This window comes from Pristiophorus japonicus, unplaced genomic scaffold, assembly GCF_044704955.1.
Source record: "Pristiophorus japonicus isolate sPriJap1 unplaced genomic scaffold, sPriJap1.hap1 HAP1_SCAFFOLD_627, whole genome shotgun sequence".
Taxonomy (NCBI): Eukaryota; Metazoa; Chordata; class Chondrichthyes; family Pristiophoridae; genus Pristiophorus; species Pristiophorus japonicus.
Window position 1 is genome coordinate 170,049 of NW_027254539.1, and position 12,082 is coordinate 182,130.

General features: G+C 46.6%; 1 protein-coding gene across 1 annotated transcript in view; it reads left to right on the forward strand.

Annotated features, from left to right (window-relative positions):
* LOC139255775 (uncharacterized) overlaps positions 1-12,082 on the forward strand; it is a gene marked incomplete at its 3' end in the record, with an annotated part of 142,043 nt that overhangs the window by 28,112 nt on the left and 101,849 nt on the right. The window contains exons 5-6 of the mRNA XM_070873987.1: positions 4,423-4,473; positions 9,641-9,742. Coding sequence (XP_070730088.1) covers positions 4,423-4,473; positions 9,641-9,742 — 153 coding nt within the window. The remainder of the gene's footprint in view (positions 1-4,422; positions 4,474-9,640; positions 9,743-12,082) is intronic.

Below are 12,082 nucleotides of genomic sequence, written 5' to 3' on the forward strand. Positions count from 1 at the left end.
CAAGAATTTGGCAGATGGAGTATAATGTTGGAAAGTGTGAGGTCATGCACTTTGGCAGAAAAAAAAATCAAAGAGCAAGTTATTATTTAAATGGAGAAAGATTGCAAAGTGCCGCAGTACAGCGGGACCTGGGGGTACTTGTGCATGAAACGCAACAGATTGGTGTGCAGGTGCAGCAAGTGATCAGGAAGGCCAATGGTGTCTTGGCCTTTATTACAAAGGGGATGGAGTATAAAAGCAGGGAAGTCATGCTCCAGCTATATAAGGTATTGGAATACTGCGTGCAGTTTTGGTTTCCATATTTATGAAAGGATATACTTGCTGGAGGCAGTTCAGAGAAGGTTCACTCGGTTGATTCCGGGAATGAGGGGGTTGACTTATGAGGAAAGGTTGAGTAGGTTGGACCTTTACTCATTGGAATTCAGAAGAATGAGAGGTGATCTTATTCAAACGTGTAAGATTATGAGGAGGCTTGACAAGGTGAATGCAGAGAGGATGTTTCCACTGATGGGGGAGACTAGAACTAGAGGGCATGATCTTAGAATAAGGTGCCGCCCAATAAAAACAGAGATGAGGAGAAATTTCTTCTCTCAGAGGGTTATAAATCTGTGGAATTTGCTGCCTCAGAGAGCTGTGGAAGCTGAAACATTGAATAAATTTAAGACAGAAATAGATAGTTTCTCAAACAATAAAGAGATAAGGGATTATGGGGAGTGGGCGGGGAAGTGGAGCTGAGTCCATGATCAGATCGGCCATGATCTTATTGAATGGCGGAGCAGTCTCGAGGGCCGTATGGCCTACTTCTGTTCCTGCAGAGTTTGCAGAAACGAAGTGGAGCGCGTTATTTAACCCCAATTTCTCGCAAGAGGTGAGATTTCTGCGCCTGGCGCAAAGTCTCGAGCTTCGTGACTTACCACCCCCAAATGCTGGTACTCAATTTTCCCCCATAATATCTTCAAAACATAGTTCAATTCTTCCCACTTGGTCCAAGTTTAAACATATTTTGTTTGTTCAATTTTATTTAACTGAACTTGGGCCTCTTATTGTTCTAAAAGAACCCAATATATTGTGCCTGAGTCCATTTATTTTTAATTTCAAAGAGCAATATTGTTGGACTGAGAGATCTTGTCAATGTTAATTCCGAGCCTTTGAAGGGCAAAATTTTAAAAATCGTCACCGTGCTGTTACGTTTGATGTTTCCCGATGTCTGCAGATAAATTCTTAAAACTGCTGGATCTCTTGCTATGCCATCAACCTCCATTATGGTCCATGAAACCATGGTCACTCACCTTGACCACTCATGTGAGGTAATTAAACTTCTTGCGGCACCTGATCCTGGTCCTGGGGATAACACTCGTCTCACTGAAGGCTTCAATTATCTCCTCCTGCAGCGTTCTGCTGTTCTGCCTGGAAAGCCTCCTGCCCCCCTGCAGACAGAGGAACTGACGGCATCTTTGAACTCCCAGGACCAAGGCCTCCAGTGCCGCATTGCAAAATCACTTTGCCCTCTTTCTTGGGCCATGGCTTTCTTCACAATGACAATGAGGTGCTTCTGCAGCAAAACACCTTCCCTTTATGTAGTGCAGGGAGCTTCGGCCAAACATTATTGGCCAGTAGACTGCACCTGATATTGACCCCCCTTTTTCAGTGCTGAGTCAGTCAGCAGCATGTTTAGTGCTGAGATCAGTGCTGCAAACATTATAATCAGCAGGCGGCAGGGGTTTTGTGTGACGCCTGCACCACTTTGAACGGATGTGGACACATTGCACTTCATGCTCCCTGCGCCCGGTTTTGGGCCCTATCCAATTTCTAGGCCATATGATTCTGAGAGGGCTTGATAGGGTGCATGCTGCGAGGCTGTTTCCCCTGGCTGGAGAGTCTAGGACTAGGGGACATTGTCTCAGGATAATGGTTGACCATTTAGGTTTGAGATGAGGAGAAATTTCTTCACTCAGAGGCTTTGTGAATCTTTGGAATTCTCTACCACAGACGGCTGCGGATGCTCAGTTGTTGAGTATATTCATTGTGGAGGTTGATACATTTTTAGACTCTAAGGGAATCAAGAGATATGGGGACAAATGCAGAATGCTGGAATCTGAAAAAAACCTGAAACTGATGCAAATCTCAGCGGGTCAGGCAGCACCTGTGGAGAGAGAAACAGTTAATGTTTCAGGTCGAAGATCCTTCATCAGAACTGGCAGTAGTTCAAAATGTAACAGATTCTTAAGGAAGTGCTGGGACCTTGAACATAAGAACATAAGAAATAGGAGTAGGCCATTTGGTCCTTGAGCCTGCTCCGCCATTTAATAAGATCATGGCTGATATGATATTGGGCTCAGATCTAATTCCCTGCCCACTCCCCATAATCCTTCACACCCTTATCGCTCAAAAATCTGTCCATCTCCACCTTAAATATATTCAATGAAAGGGGAGGGGCGTGGAAAGAACAAAAAGGAAGGCTTGTGATAGGGTGGAAGGCAGAAGAGATTTAAGGGATGATGGGCCGAATTGAGATGGTAATAGCACGTTACGAAACAGAAGATAGGGTGTGAATGGCGGAATAATTACCAGCTGCCATGGGAAGTAGAGAGAAATAAAATAAAAATAAAAAAGTGGGAGTTTTTGTAAAAAAAAATGGGAGGAAAGGGAATAAAATGCGGGCAGAGATTATGGTCTGAAATTGTTGAAAACGTTGACCTCAGAAGGCTGTAAAGTACCTAAACAAAACATGAGATGTTGCTCCTTGAACTTGTGTTGAGCTTCATTGGAACAGTGTAGGAGGCCGACGGAGAGGTCAGAGTGGGAGTGGAACGCTCCGTCCTCGGGAACACCTCATCTTTTGTTTAGGCACTTTACAGACCTTCCCTTTTGTTCTTTCCCATGGCAGCTGGTAATTATTCTGCCATTCAGACCCTATCTTTTGTTTCCTAACTTGTGCTATTACCATCTCAATTCGGCTCATCATCCCTTTTGTCTCTCAAATCTCTTCTGAATTCCACCCTATCACAGATCTTCCCGTTTGTTCTTTACACCACCCTTGCCCCCCCCCCCCTCCCCCTGCCCCCCCCACCCCCCATCCCCCTTTCAGGCCCCAGCACTTCCTTAAGAATCTGTTACATGTTAAACTATTGCCAGTTCTGACGAAGGGTCATCGACTTGAAACGTTAACTCTGTTTTTCTCTTCACAGATGCTGCCTGACCCGCTGTGAATTCCAGCATTTTTTGTCTTTTTCAAGCGATATGGGGATCAGGCAGGAAAGTACAGTTGAGGTCGAGGAGCAGTCAAGATCTTATTGAATGGTGGAGCAAGCTCGAGGTGTCGTATGGCCTACTCTTGCTCCTATTTCTTATATCGAAGTTGGCGTGCTGCCTGCATTGCAATCAACGGACATAGGTTAATTGCACATCGCGATCCCCACGCCTGTTTTCAGGCCCATCCAATTTAACCCCCATAGACTTTTGAGAAAGTCAGCCCAGCTGGTTCGAGAATTGACTACTGAGGCAGGTCAAGAAATAGTTAGAAATGCATAATGAAATGTCTTAGACACTGTGCAATTTGGAAAAATATAGTTAAATGGGGAGAGAGTTGTGGTAGTGTGATAATTTAATGGAGGGGAGGGTCTGCTCAGAATTTACTCTATATTGGCTGTGAAGACATTGTTGGTATTGGGTGTAACAAAAGCATAACCATGGGGGAGATCAGGTAGATAGATGCAAGTCATACCAAATGTTTTTACTGAGCGTTATACCCACCTCCCAAAGAATGATAACAATGGAATTATGTACCGCTCCTGCTCTGCGATACTTCCATGATCTGACTGTGCCAAAATATGAGGACTATTCAGCTGGAATCTGCTCTGATATCCTCCCAACTCTTTATACGTGGATGCGTTTCCAGGCCATGGTGTATTTACTGTGAAAGTTTTAATTAAAATCTTAATGTAAAAGCAAAAATTGTGTGTAAATGTCTAAATATGGTCTGTATTGCAAATGCATTAGTGAGCTTTTTCATAGTTTCCATATTTTTTTCAGAAATTTTTCGCAATAGTGCTAGAAAGATTCAGCATGCACCCAAAATAAGACCACAGCTTGTGTCTCACTGAAAGGCTGGCAATTGAATCTCCTCTAAAGATTAGAGCTAATTTCTGGATTTGTAGTGAGGAGAGGCACTTCTAGGGATTTAATAGGATGGACAATCACGGCCTTAGGATTTTCCGATCAACACTCCCGATGAGTACCCCTCCTTGCCACGAATGCTCAATTAGGGAATTAATCTAAAGGTGATCTCTTAAATTTTAGAATATGTATTTATTTATTTTGAGTAGAAGTTTTATGTTTTACTGATTGTTACAAAGCTTCAGCCAGTGGGCACAAATGATTTACTATTTTTTTGAGCGAGTAAAACTATTTTGCTTCACTCAGGACCTGACTAAAGCAAACTGCAGACAAGAAATGGCAAAGATTCCTCAAGTTGTAAGTACTCATTAAATTAAATTTTAATATGCTACAACTGTATTTTGCTCATTTGTTGGAGGTAAATTGTCATAAACAGCAGGGATTGATTTAGAAGAAAATTATACTGGAAATTAAAAGATATTGTATCTGCAAGGTTGTATCCATTATTTTCTAAATGACCTGAATTATAATCTATAGTTATAATGAACTGTGGTGTTAGTAACTGAATGGTTGCTGAATATTGTTCGTTTATCGCAACAGAATGTAAGTTTGGCACTTCAAATATTTCACGTTTGAATTTGATTTCTGATCAAAAGTTGGTTAGTCGCAAAGTAGGGAATTATGAGTAAAGTTGTAATTGTTCAGCACTGACCATAATTTTGGAAGTACTCAGAAACCCAGAATCATTGCCCGTTATGTATTGCTGATCACTTCTACAGATGCTTCAAATGAGCCTTCTTCACATTCCTATACTCTCTTCTAGCTACCGCCAATGTGGCCAAATTGAGTTAAACGAAACGGGTGTGAGTACATGTTCCTGACTTTCATGGCCATGTTCAAACATTTGTTCAAACAGTTAATGAATTAACCTGTGAATTTGTAGAAACATTGGGCCCAAGTTTCGAGCCGCGCCTAGAACGGCGCAGTCCCGACCTGGACACCCGTTTTTCGCGCCACAAAGTGCGCCTAAAAAAACCCTCCAGGTTCTCCACCTCCCTGCAGGTCCTCTGGCCCTCTGCGCAGCGCAGCAGGAGCTGTGGAGGACGGAGCCAGGTCCCTGCGCCGAAAACAGTGCTGGGACCTCTGCACATACGCGCAAGTACAGTAGCTCCAGGCGCCGGAAACTGTGTGGGAGCGACCCGAAGCACGCAACCCCTAGCCCTGGCCGAATGGCCTCACTGGGGCTGCGTGAATAAGGCTCCTCCCACGGCCAGCTCCTGCTTCCTCCTGACCCGACTCGACTCCCGCTTCCCGCCTCCAGACCGGACCCGACACCCGCGCTCTTTCCCCCCCCCCCCTCCCCGGACCGGACCCGACACCCGCTGCTCTCCGCCCCCCCCCGCCCGCCTCCGGACCGGACCCGACACCCGCTCTCCCCCCCCCCCCGCCCCCCTCCGGACCGGACCCGACACCCGCTCTCCCCCTCCCCCCCCCCCCCCGCCCGCCTCCGGACCGGACCCGACACCCGCTCTCCTCCCCGCCCCTGGACTGGATCCGACCTGACCTCCCTCCTCCCGACCTGACCTCCCTCTCTCTCCCTCCCTCCCTCCCCCCCGACCCGAACCTCCCTCCCTCCCTCCCTCCCACCACCCCCCCGACCCGACCCAACGCCACCTACCTGCAAATCTGGTGCTGGGGACGGGCCCTGCCCGAAGTCTCGGGCCCGGCCCGTTCAGCCTCCCCCCCCCCCCCCCCCCCAATCCCCTTCCCCCCCCCCCACCCCCCTCAATCCCCTTCCCCTCCACCCCCCTCAATCTCCTTCTCCCCCACCCCCCCCCCAATCTCCTTTCTCCCCCCCCACCTCCCCCAATCTCCTTCCCCCCCACCCCCCCAATCTCCTTCCCCCCCCAATCTCCTTCCCCCCCCACCACCCCAATCTCCTTCCCCCCCCCCCACCACCCCAATCTCCTTCCCCCCCCACCACCCCAATCTCCTTCCCCCCCACCACCCCAATGACCTTTCCCTCCCACTCCCCCCAATCTCCTTCCCCCGCACCACCCCAATCTCCTTCCCCCCCAATCTCCTTTCCCCCCCACCACCCCAATCTCCTTCCCCCCCACCACCCCAATCTCCTTACTCCCCCATCTCCTTTCTCCCCTTTATCCCCTTCTCCCCCCCTTCTCCCCTTCCCTCCCCCTCCACCCCCTTCCCTCCCTCTGCTCCCCCCCTCCTCCCCCTCCCCTCGCTGTCAGAAACACAGACACTGACAGACAGAGAATGAGAGACAGAGAGATAGAGACACTGACAGAGACACACTGATGGGGGCATCCCAGCACGCTGTTGGAGGGCTCCCGGTGCTGCAGTCGGTAAGTAGAAAATGTTTTATTTATTGATTTAAAAAAAAAAATTATTTCTTATTAATTTTTTTTGATTGATTTATTGGTTGATTTATTGATGTATTTATCATTTATTATTGATGATGGCTCTTTATTTGTAAAACTGAAGTGTTTAATGTTTGTAAACTTCCCTTTAAACACCTCCCCCCACCATTCCCTACGCCTGATTTGTAACCTACGCCTGATTTTCTAAAGTGTGGACAAGGTTTTTTCGAGCATACAAAAATCTTCACTTACTCCATTCTAAGTTAGTTTGGAGTAAGTTTCCACTCACGAAACTTTGAAATCAGGCGTAAGTGGCCGGACACGCCCCCTTTTGAAAAAATTTTTTTGTTCTAAAGTGAAACTGTTCTAACTGACTAGAACTGGAGCAAACTAAGGCCCCAAGTTTCCACACGCGGCAAAACAGGCGCCCTCCGAGCTGGGCGCTCGTTTTTCGCGTGGAAAACGCAACCTGAAAAAAAACGCGCTATTCTCGAGCGCTTTGCAGCTCGATGTCAGCTTGGCGCGGCGCCCAGGGGGCGGAGCCTACCACTCGCGCCGATTTTGTAAGTAGGAGGGGGCGGGTACCATTTAAATGAGTTTTTTTCATGCCGTCAACCCTGCGCGTGCGCATTGGAGCGTTCGCGCACGCGCAGTGTGAAGGAAACATTGACACTTGGCCATTTTTGTAGTTCTTTGTAGCTGTTCAATTTTAAAAATTTTTTTAATAAAGCCACATTGCCCTTCCATGATCAGCACTGAGGCTTCTTGCAGCAGTGAGAAGGCTGCAGGAAGCCTCAGAAGTTGAGGCAGCCGTTTCCCGACAGGCCCGACTGACGGCAGGGGGGCCTTCCCCCCCCCCCCCCTGCTGCCGTCGGGAACGGCTGCCTCCTCACTGCCTCCTCCCCACCCCCTGCCGTCGGGAACAGCTGCCTCCTCCCTGCCTCCCCCCCCCCCTGCCGTCGGGAACGGCTGCCTCAACTTGTGAGGCTTCCTGCAGCCTTCTCCCTGCCTTAAGCACTTTCACACAGGTAGGAACATGGTTTATTTAATCTTTTCTTTGCTTATAAATTTTTATTCAGGTTGGAATTATTTGTATAATATTTGTATAAGTATAACGAAGGATTTATTGTAGAATGTAATGACTTCTCTTCCCCCACCCCCCCACCCCACCTCGTTCCAAATGTCTAATTTGTAACCTGCGCCTGATTTTTTAATCTGTAGACAAGGTTTTTTCAGGCCTACAAAAATCCTCACTTGCTCCATTCTAAGTTAGTTTGGAGTACGTTTTCACTGTGGAAACTTTCAAATCAGGCGTCAGTGGCTGGACACGCCCCCTTTTGAAAAAAAATTCTGTTCCAAAGTGAAACTGTTCTACATGACTAGAACTGCAGAAAACTTAAATGTGGAGAATTGCGATTTCTAAGATACTCCGTTCTACACCAGTTGCTCCTAAAGATCAGGAGCAAATCATGTGGAAACTTGGGGCCATTATTCTGTCTCCTCTGTTACCATATAATCAGTACTATCTATGGTGACTGATGTATTGAAGACCATTACGTTGATAATTAGAAATTGGAAATTAGTCTTTCAGACTCGAGCTCTGGGGAGGAGAAGAATTATTTCCTTGCTATCCCTGAGCCCCCTTTGGCCAGTCACCACAGGTTCAATATCTGTAGCCCAGCATGAGTATCTAGGTTCCTTAGACCCAAGCCAAGTCGTTGAGTGTCTGTTGATGGTCTTTCAAAAGTTAGAATTTTGAGGGGTGGAGATTTCTAGGATGTAGACCTTCACTTACTTGTAACGACTACTGTAGACAGCCTATACCATGCTCAATGACGCAGCTCTGAGCACTTGTATACATTCGTAGAAGTTCATTTTGCAGCTATCAGGTACTTTTAAAATTCAACAAAGTTCCAGTTCATTGCAAAAACTTAATTTCCTGGTCAAGAAACTTAAGCAATGGGACTTATGGATTGATCGGAGCTTGCAGGAAATTTCCTGACTTCATACTACTAGTGGGAAATCTCACCCAGCTGAACAATTTGGTCAGAAAATGAGGTACAAGCCTGATTTTCTGATATGCATACCTGGCAGACAAGGCTTCCTGCTAATAATGCAAAGTTTGAAAATTAATCCCCTTTATGTGAGAAATGCTTTAAGATATACCATGGGCATGGTTCTCATACCATTCAATATAAAGTGCAAGAAAGAGAGATGAGAATACAGCCTAAGTCAAGAAAAATGGTCAAAGGGATTTAGGGTTCCAGGTACATTCATTAAAAACTAGATTGTAGTTGCAATTGGGACACTGGGCTTCATCGTATGAGTTAAGAGTGCTAAAGGAAGGGAAGTATGCTTGCAGATATAGTTTGCAGTGTTGCATTCAGTTTTGGATGCTTCACCTTGGAAAGGATATTGACCTTGGGATCTGGTGATGGTTTTTCGGGTTGACAATTGAGATGAATTGGAAAAATAATTAAAGGGGAAAATTTGAGGGCTATGAGGGAAGAGCAGGGGAGTGGGCCTAATTGTATAGCTCCTCATAGAGCCGGTACAGGCACGATGGACCAAATGTCCTCCTTCTGTGTTGTATCATTCTATGATTTAATGCAGAATTAATTGAGCTATTTAATATACAAATAAATGCTTGACACCTAGGGGTACTAAGGGATATGGAGAAAGGACAAGGAATTGGGGTTAAAAAGATGAAAAGCTGCCATGACTAATAAATATTCAATGGGGCGAAGGTCTATTCATCGTTCCCAACTTCCAACATTACTATTTTAAAAAAGGGCTTGATCCAAGTATTAATGATAGATGGAAAGATGAAGAAATAGGGATCATATAATACTGTAACATATTCTGTGTTACTGCTCTAGTACATGTTAAACTGATGTTTGAATGTATAATAGGGCTCTCTCCATAATCAGATATTCTATGTGAGGACCGGTGGTCACAAGGAATCCTGGTCAGGAAATTTTCGGAGCTCAACTCCTGATTTCCACCCACTAATTTAAATGAATGGACACTCAGGCTGCAGGCTCATGATTTCCCAACCAACGCTCCCTACAAACATTGCAACTCGAAGGGAACACCCAGTTGATGAATCAGCCATAATATGTTCTCCTCCTATGTTTTCAAAGCTGAGAGAAGATCTTGAGAAACTAAAAGAAAATGAAAAAGAAGAAGTCTTTCAGAAAATGATTGCAAATTGCAAGCGGACATCATCATCATCTGATTTGAAGGTAAGTGCTTCATGACTGCCCAATTTCTGTATTCATAATATCGACTAAATTGCAAATCATTTGCAATAGCAAAATAAAGCATTCTGGCTGACTATAATTTATACATAAAGCCTTAAAATTAAGTAGTGTGAATACTAGAGTATGAATACATTAAATATTTGTACACTAATAGTCACTGTGTGCAGTTCTGGTCATCACATTACAGGAAAGATGTGATTGCACTGGAAAGGGTGCAGAGGAGAGTTACCAGAGTGTTGACTGGACTAGTGAATTTTAGATATGAGGAAAGATTTGAGATGTTGGGCCTGTTTTCTTTGGAACAGAGGAGGCTGATGGGAGACCTGATGGAGGTGTATAAAATTATGAGGGGTCTGGATAGAGTGGATAGGAAGGACCTGTGTCCCTTGGCAGAGGGGTCAACAACCAGGGGGCATAGATTTAAAGTCATTGGGGGGAGGTTTAGAAGAGATAGGAGAGGAAATTTCTTCACCCAGAGAGTGGTGCGGATCTGGAATTCACTGCCTGAAAGGGTGGTAGAGGCAGAAAGCTTCACCACATTTAAAAAATACCTGGATATGCACTCAAAGTGCCGTAACCTACAAGGCTGGAAAGCGGGATTAGGCTGGATAGCACTTGGTCGGCCGGCGCGGATGCGATGGGCCGAAATGGCCTCTTTCCGTGCTGTAAATTTCTATGTTTCTGTGGGCCCGAGTTTGGTGAATGTACCACTGGCTGCCGCCGAGTTTTCTTGGCGGTCTTCCTGTTTTTTCAACACTCTCCCCTCTGACCGAGTTGGTCAGGTCCTCATGCCAGCAGGGAGAGAAGTCCGCTGGGGAGCATCCGTTGGCGTGCGGCGCCGCCAAAAGTCTTCTTGCCCACTCCCTCCCGAGATTGGTCTGGGCGGTCTTCCACTCCAGCAGCAGAGACCGCCACGTGGAGGCAGGTCTTACCTGAATGGTAAGTATGAAGACCTGCAAGAAAAGGTTAGTGAAATGGTTTTCTTCATTTCTTTTGCAACGATTTTGTTGAATGGGATCCTCTGAAGGATTTGTAATAGTTCCTTTTTAATTTGTTGAACATTTTTTTTTCAGCTCCCCCCCCCCCCCCCCCCCCCCCCCCGCCCCCCCTCCCTGGGCCCGACTCTATCCTCGGCGTTGCTTTGCCGAGGATCGCATTTGCCACCCAGATTCGGTGTATAATGCCCGTTTTTACGGCTTGGCGTTTTTTTTTCTATCAAACTTCTGCCCAAAGTTCCATCAGGATCATGGTGATCCTTTCGACGGTACATGGGTGGACCAAACTTGGGCCCTATGATTCTATGAATCCAGCCTGCCCAGCCAGTGGGTCAACATGAAGAAGGAGAGGAAAATGAAGAAGAAACATTGTTACTCAATTTCACACTTCTAGTCACCAGCTCAGATACTGTGGGGCCGAAATTTCCCCTCGCCCAAAACCGGGCGCATGCATCGCATTTGAGTGTCTGGTACCACTGATATGGATGGGGTGGCATTAAGATAGAGATTCGGCTTATTTGGGCCAGAAACGGAGTGGAATGGTAATGCCTGGTGGTAAGGGCTGCTTTTAGCGGTGTGGCTGCGGAGTGGCGTTTGCACCGCAAAATTCCCCTCCTATCCATTTAATGCTAATGATCATGCTAACGATGCAGCTGCTCCCTGGCCTTAAAGGACAGGCTTTGCAGCTGTGTCTTGAGTTCATTTTGACCCGCATCCGAGGAGATGGCTGCAAGGGGAGATTTGAGCAGGGGGAGGCGCTTCAGTGACGCAGAACTCGAGACTCTAATCGAAGCTGTGGAGGGAAGAAGATGGCTATTCTTCCCTGAAAGTGGTGGGAGACCAACTCGAGGTGTCTTCACTGAAGCCTGGAGGGAGATAACGGAGGAGGTTTCGAGGACGTTCATTACCAGCAGACCCCCAGCCAATGCAGGAAAAGGCTAACCGACCTTATGCAGTTGATGAAAGTGAGTACATGTTCCCCTAACTCCTCACATTACATCTGCCGCACTCTCCTTCACCTTAACTTGTTTCTCACCAACACTACTTAGTAGCTGAAGTGCCTGTTGATTGCTAGGCCTGTATGTGTACACACTCACAATGGAGGATGCCATACATCTGAGATTCACAGCTGCATTTAATGGACCCACACTTGCACTCATTGCCAAGGCCTCGGGAAACTGAGACTTACCAATCCTTCATTGCTTTCAAGGCCAAGGTGGCACAAAACCACGCGACCAATAAGACACTGGGGGGCGAATCCCAAAATGTGCTGCTCACAGATTTTGAGCAGAGGGTGCAGCGGCTAGTGGGCGCACACATTGGTCTC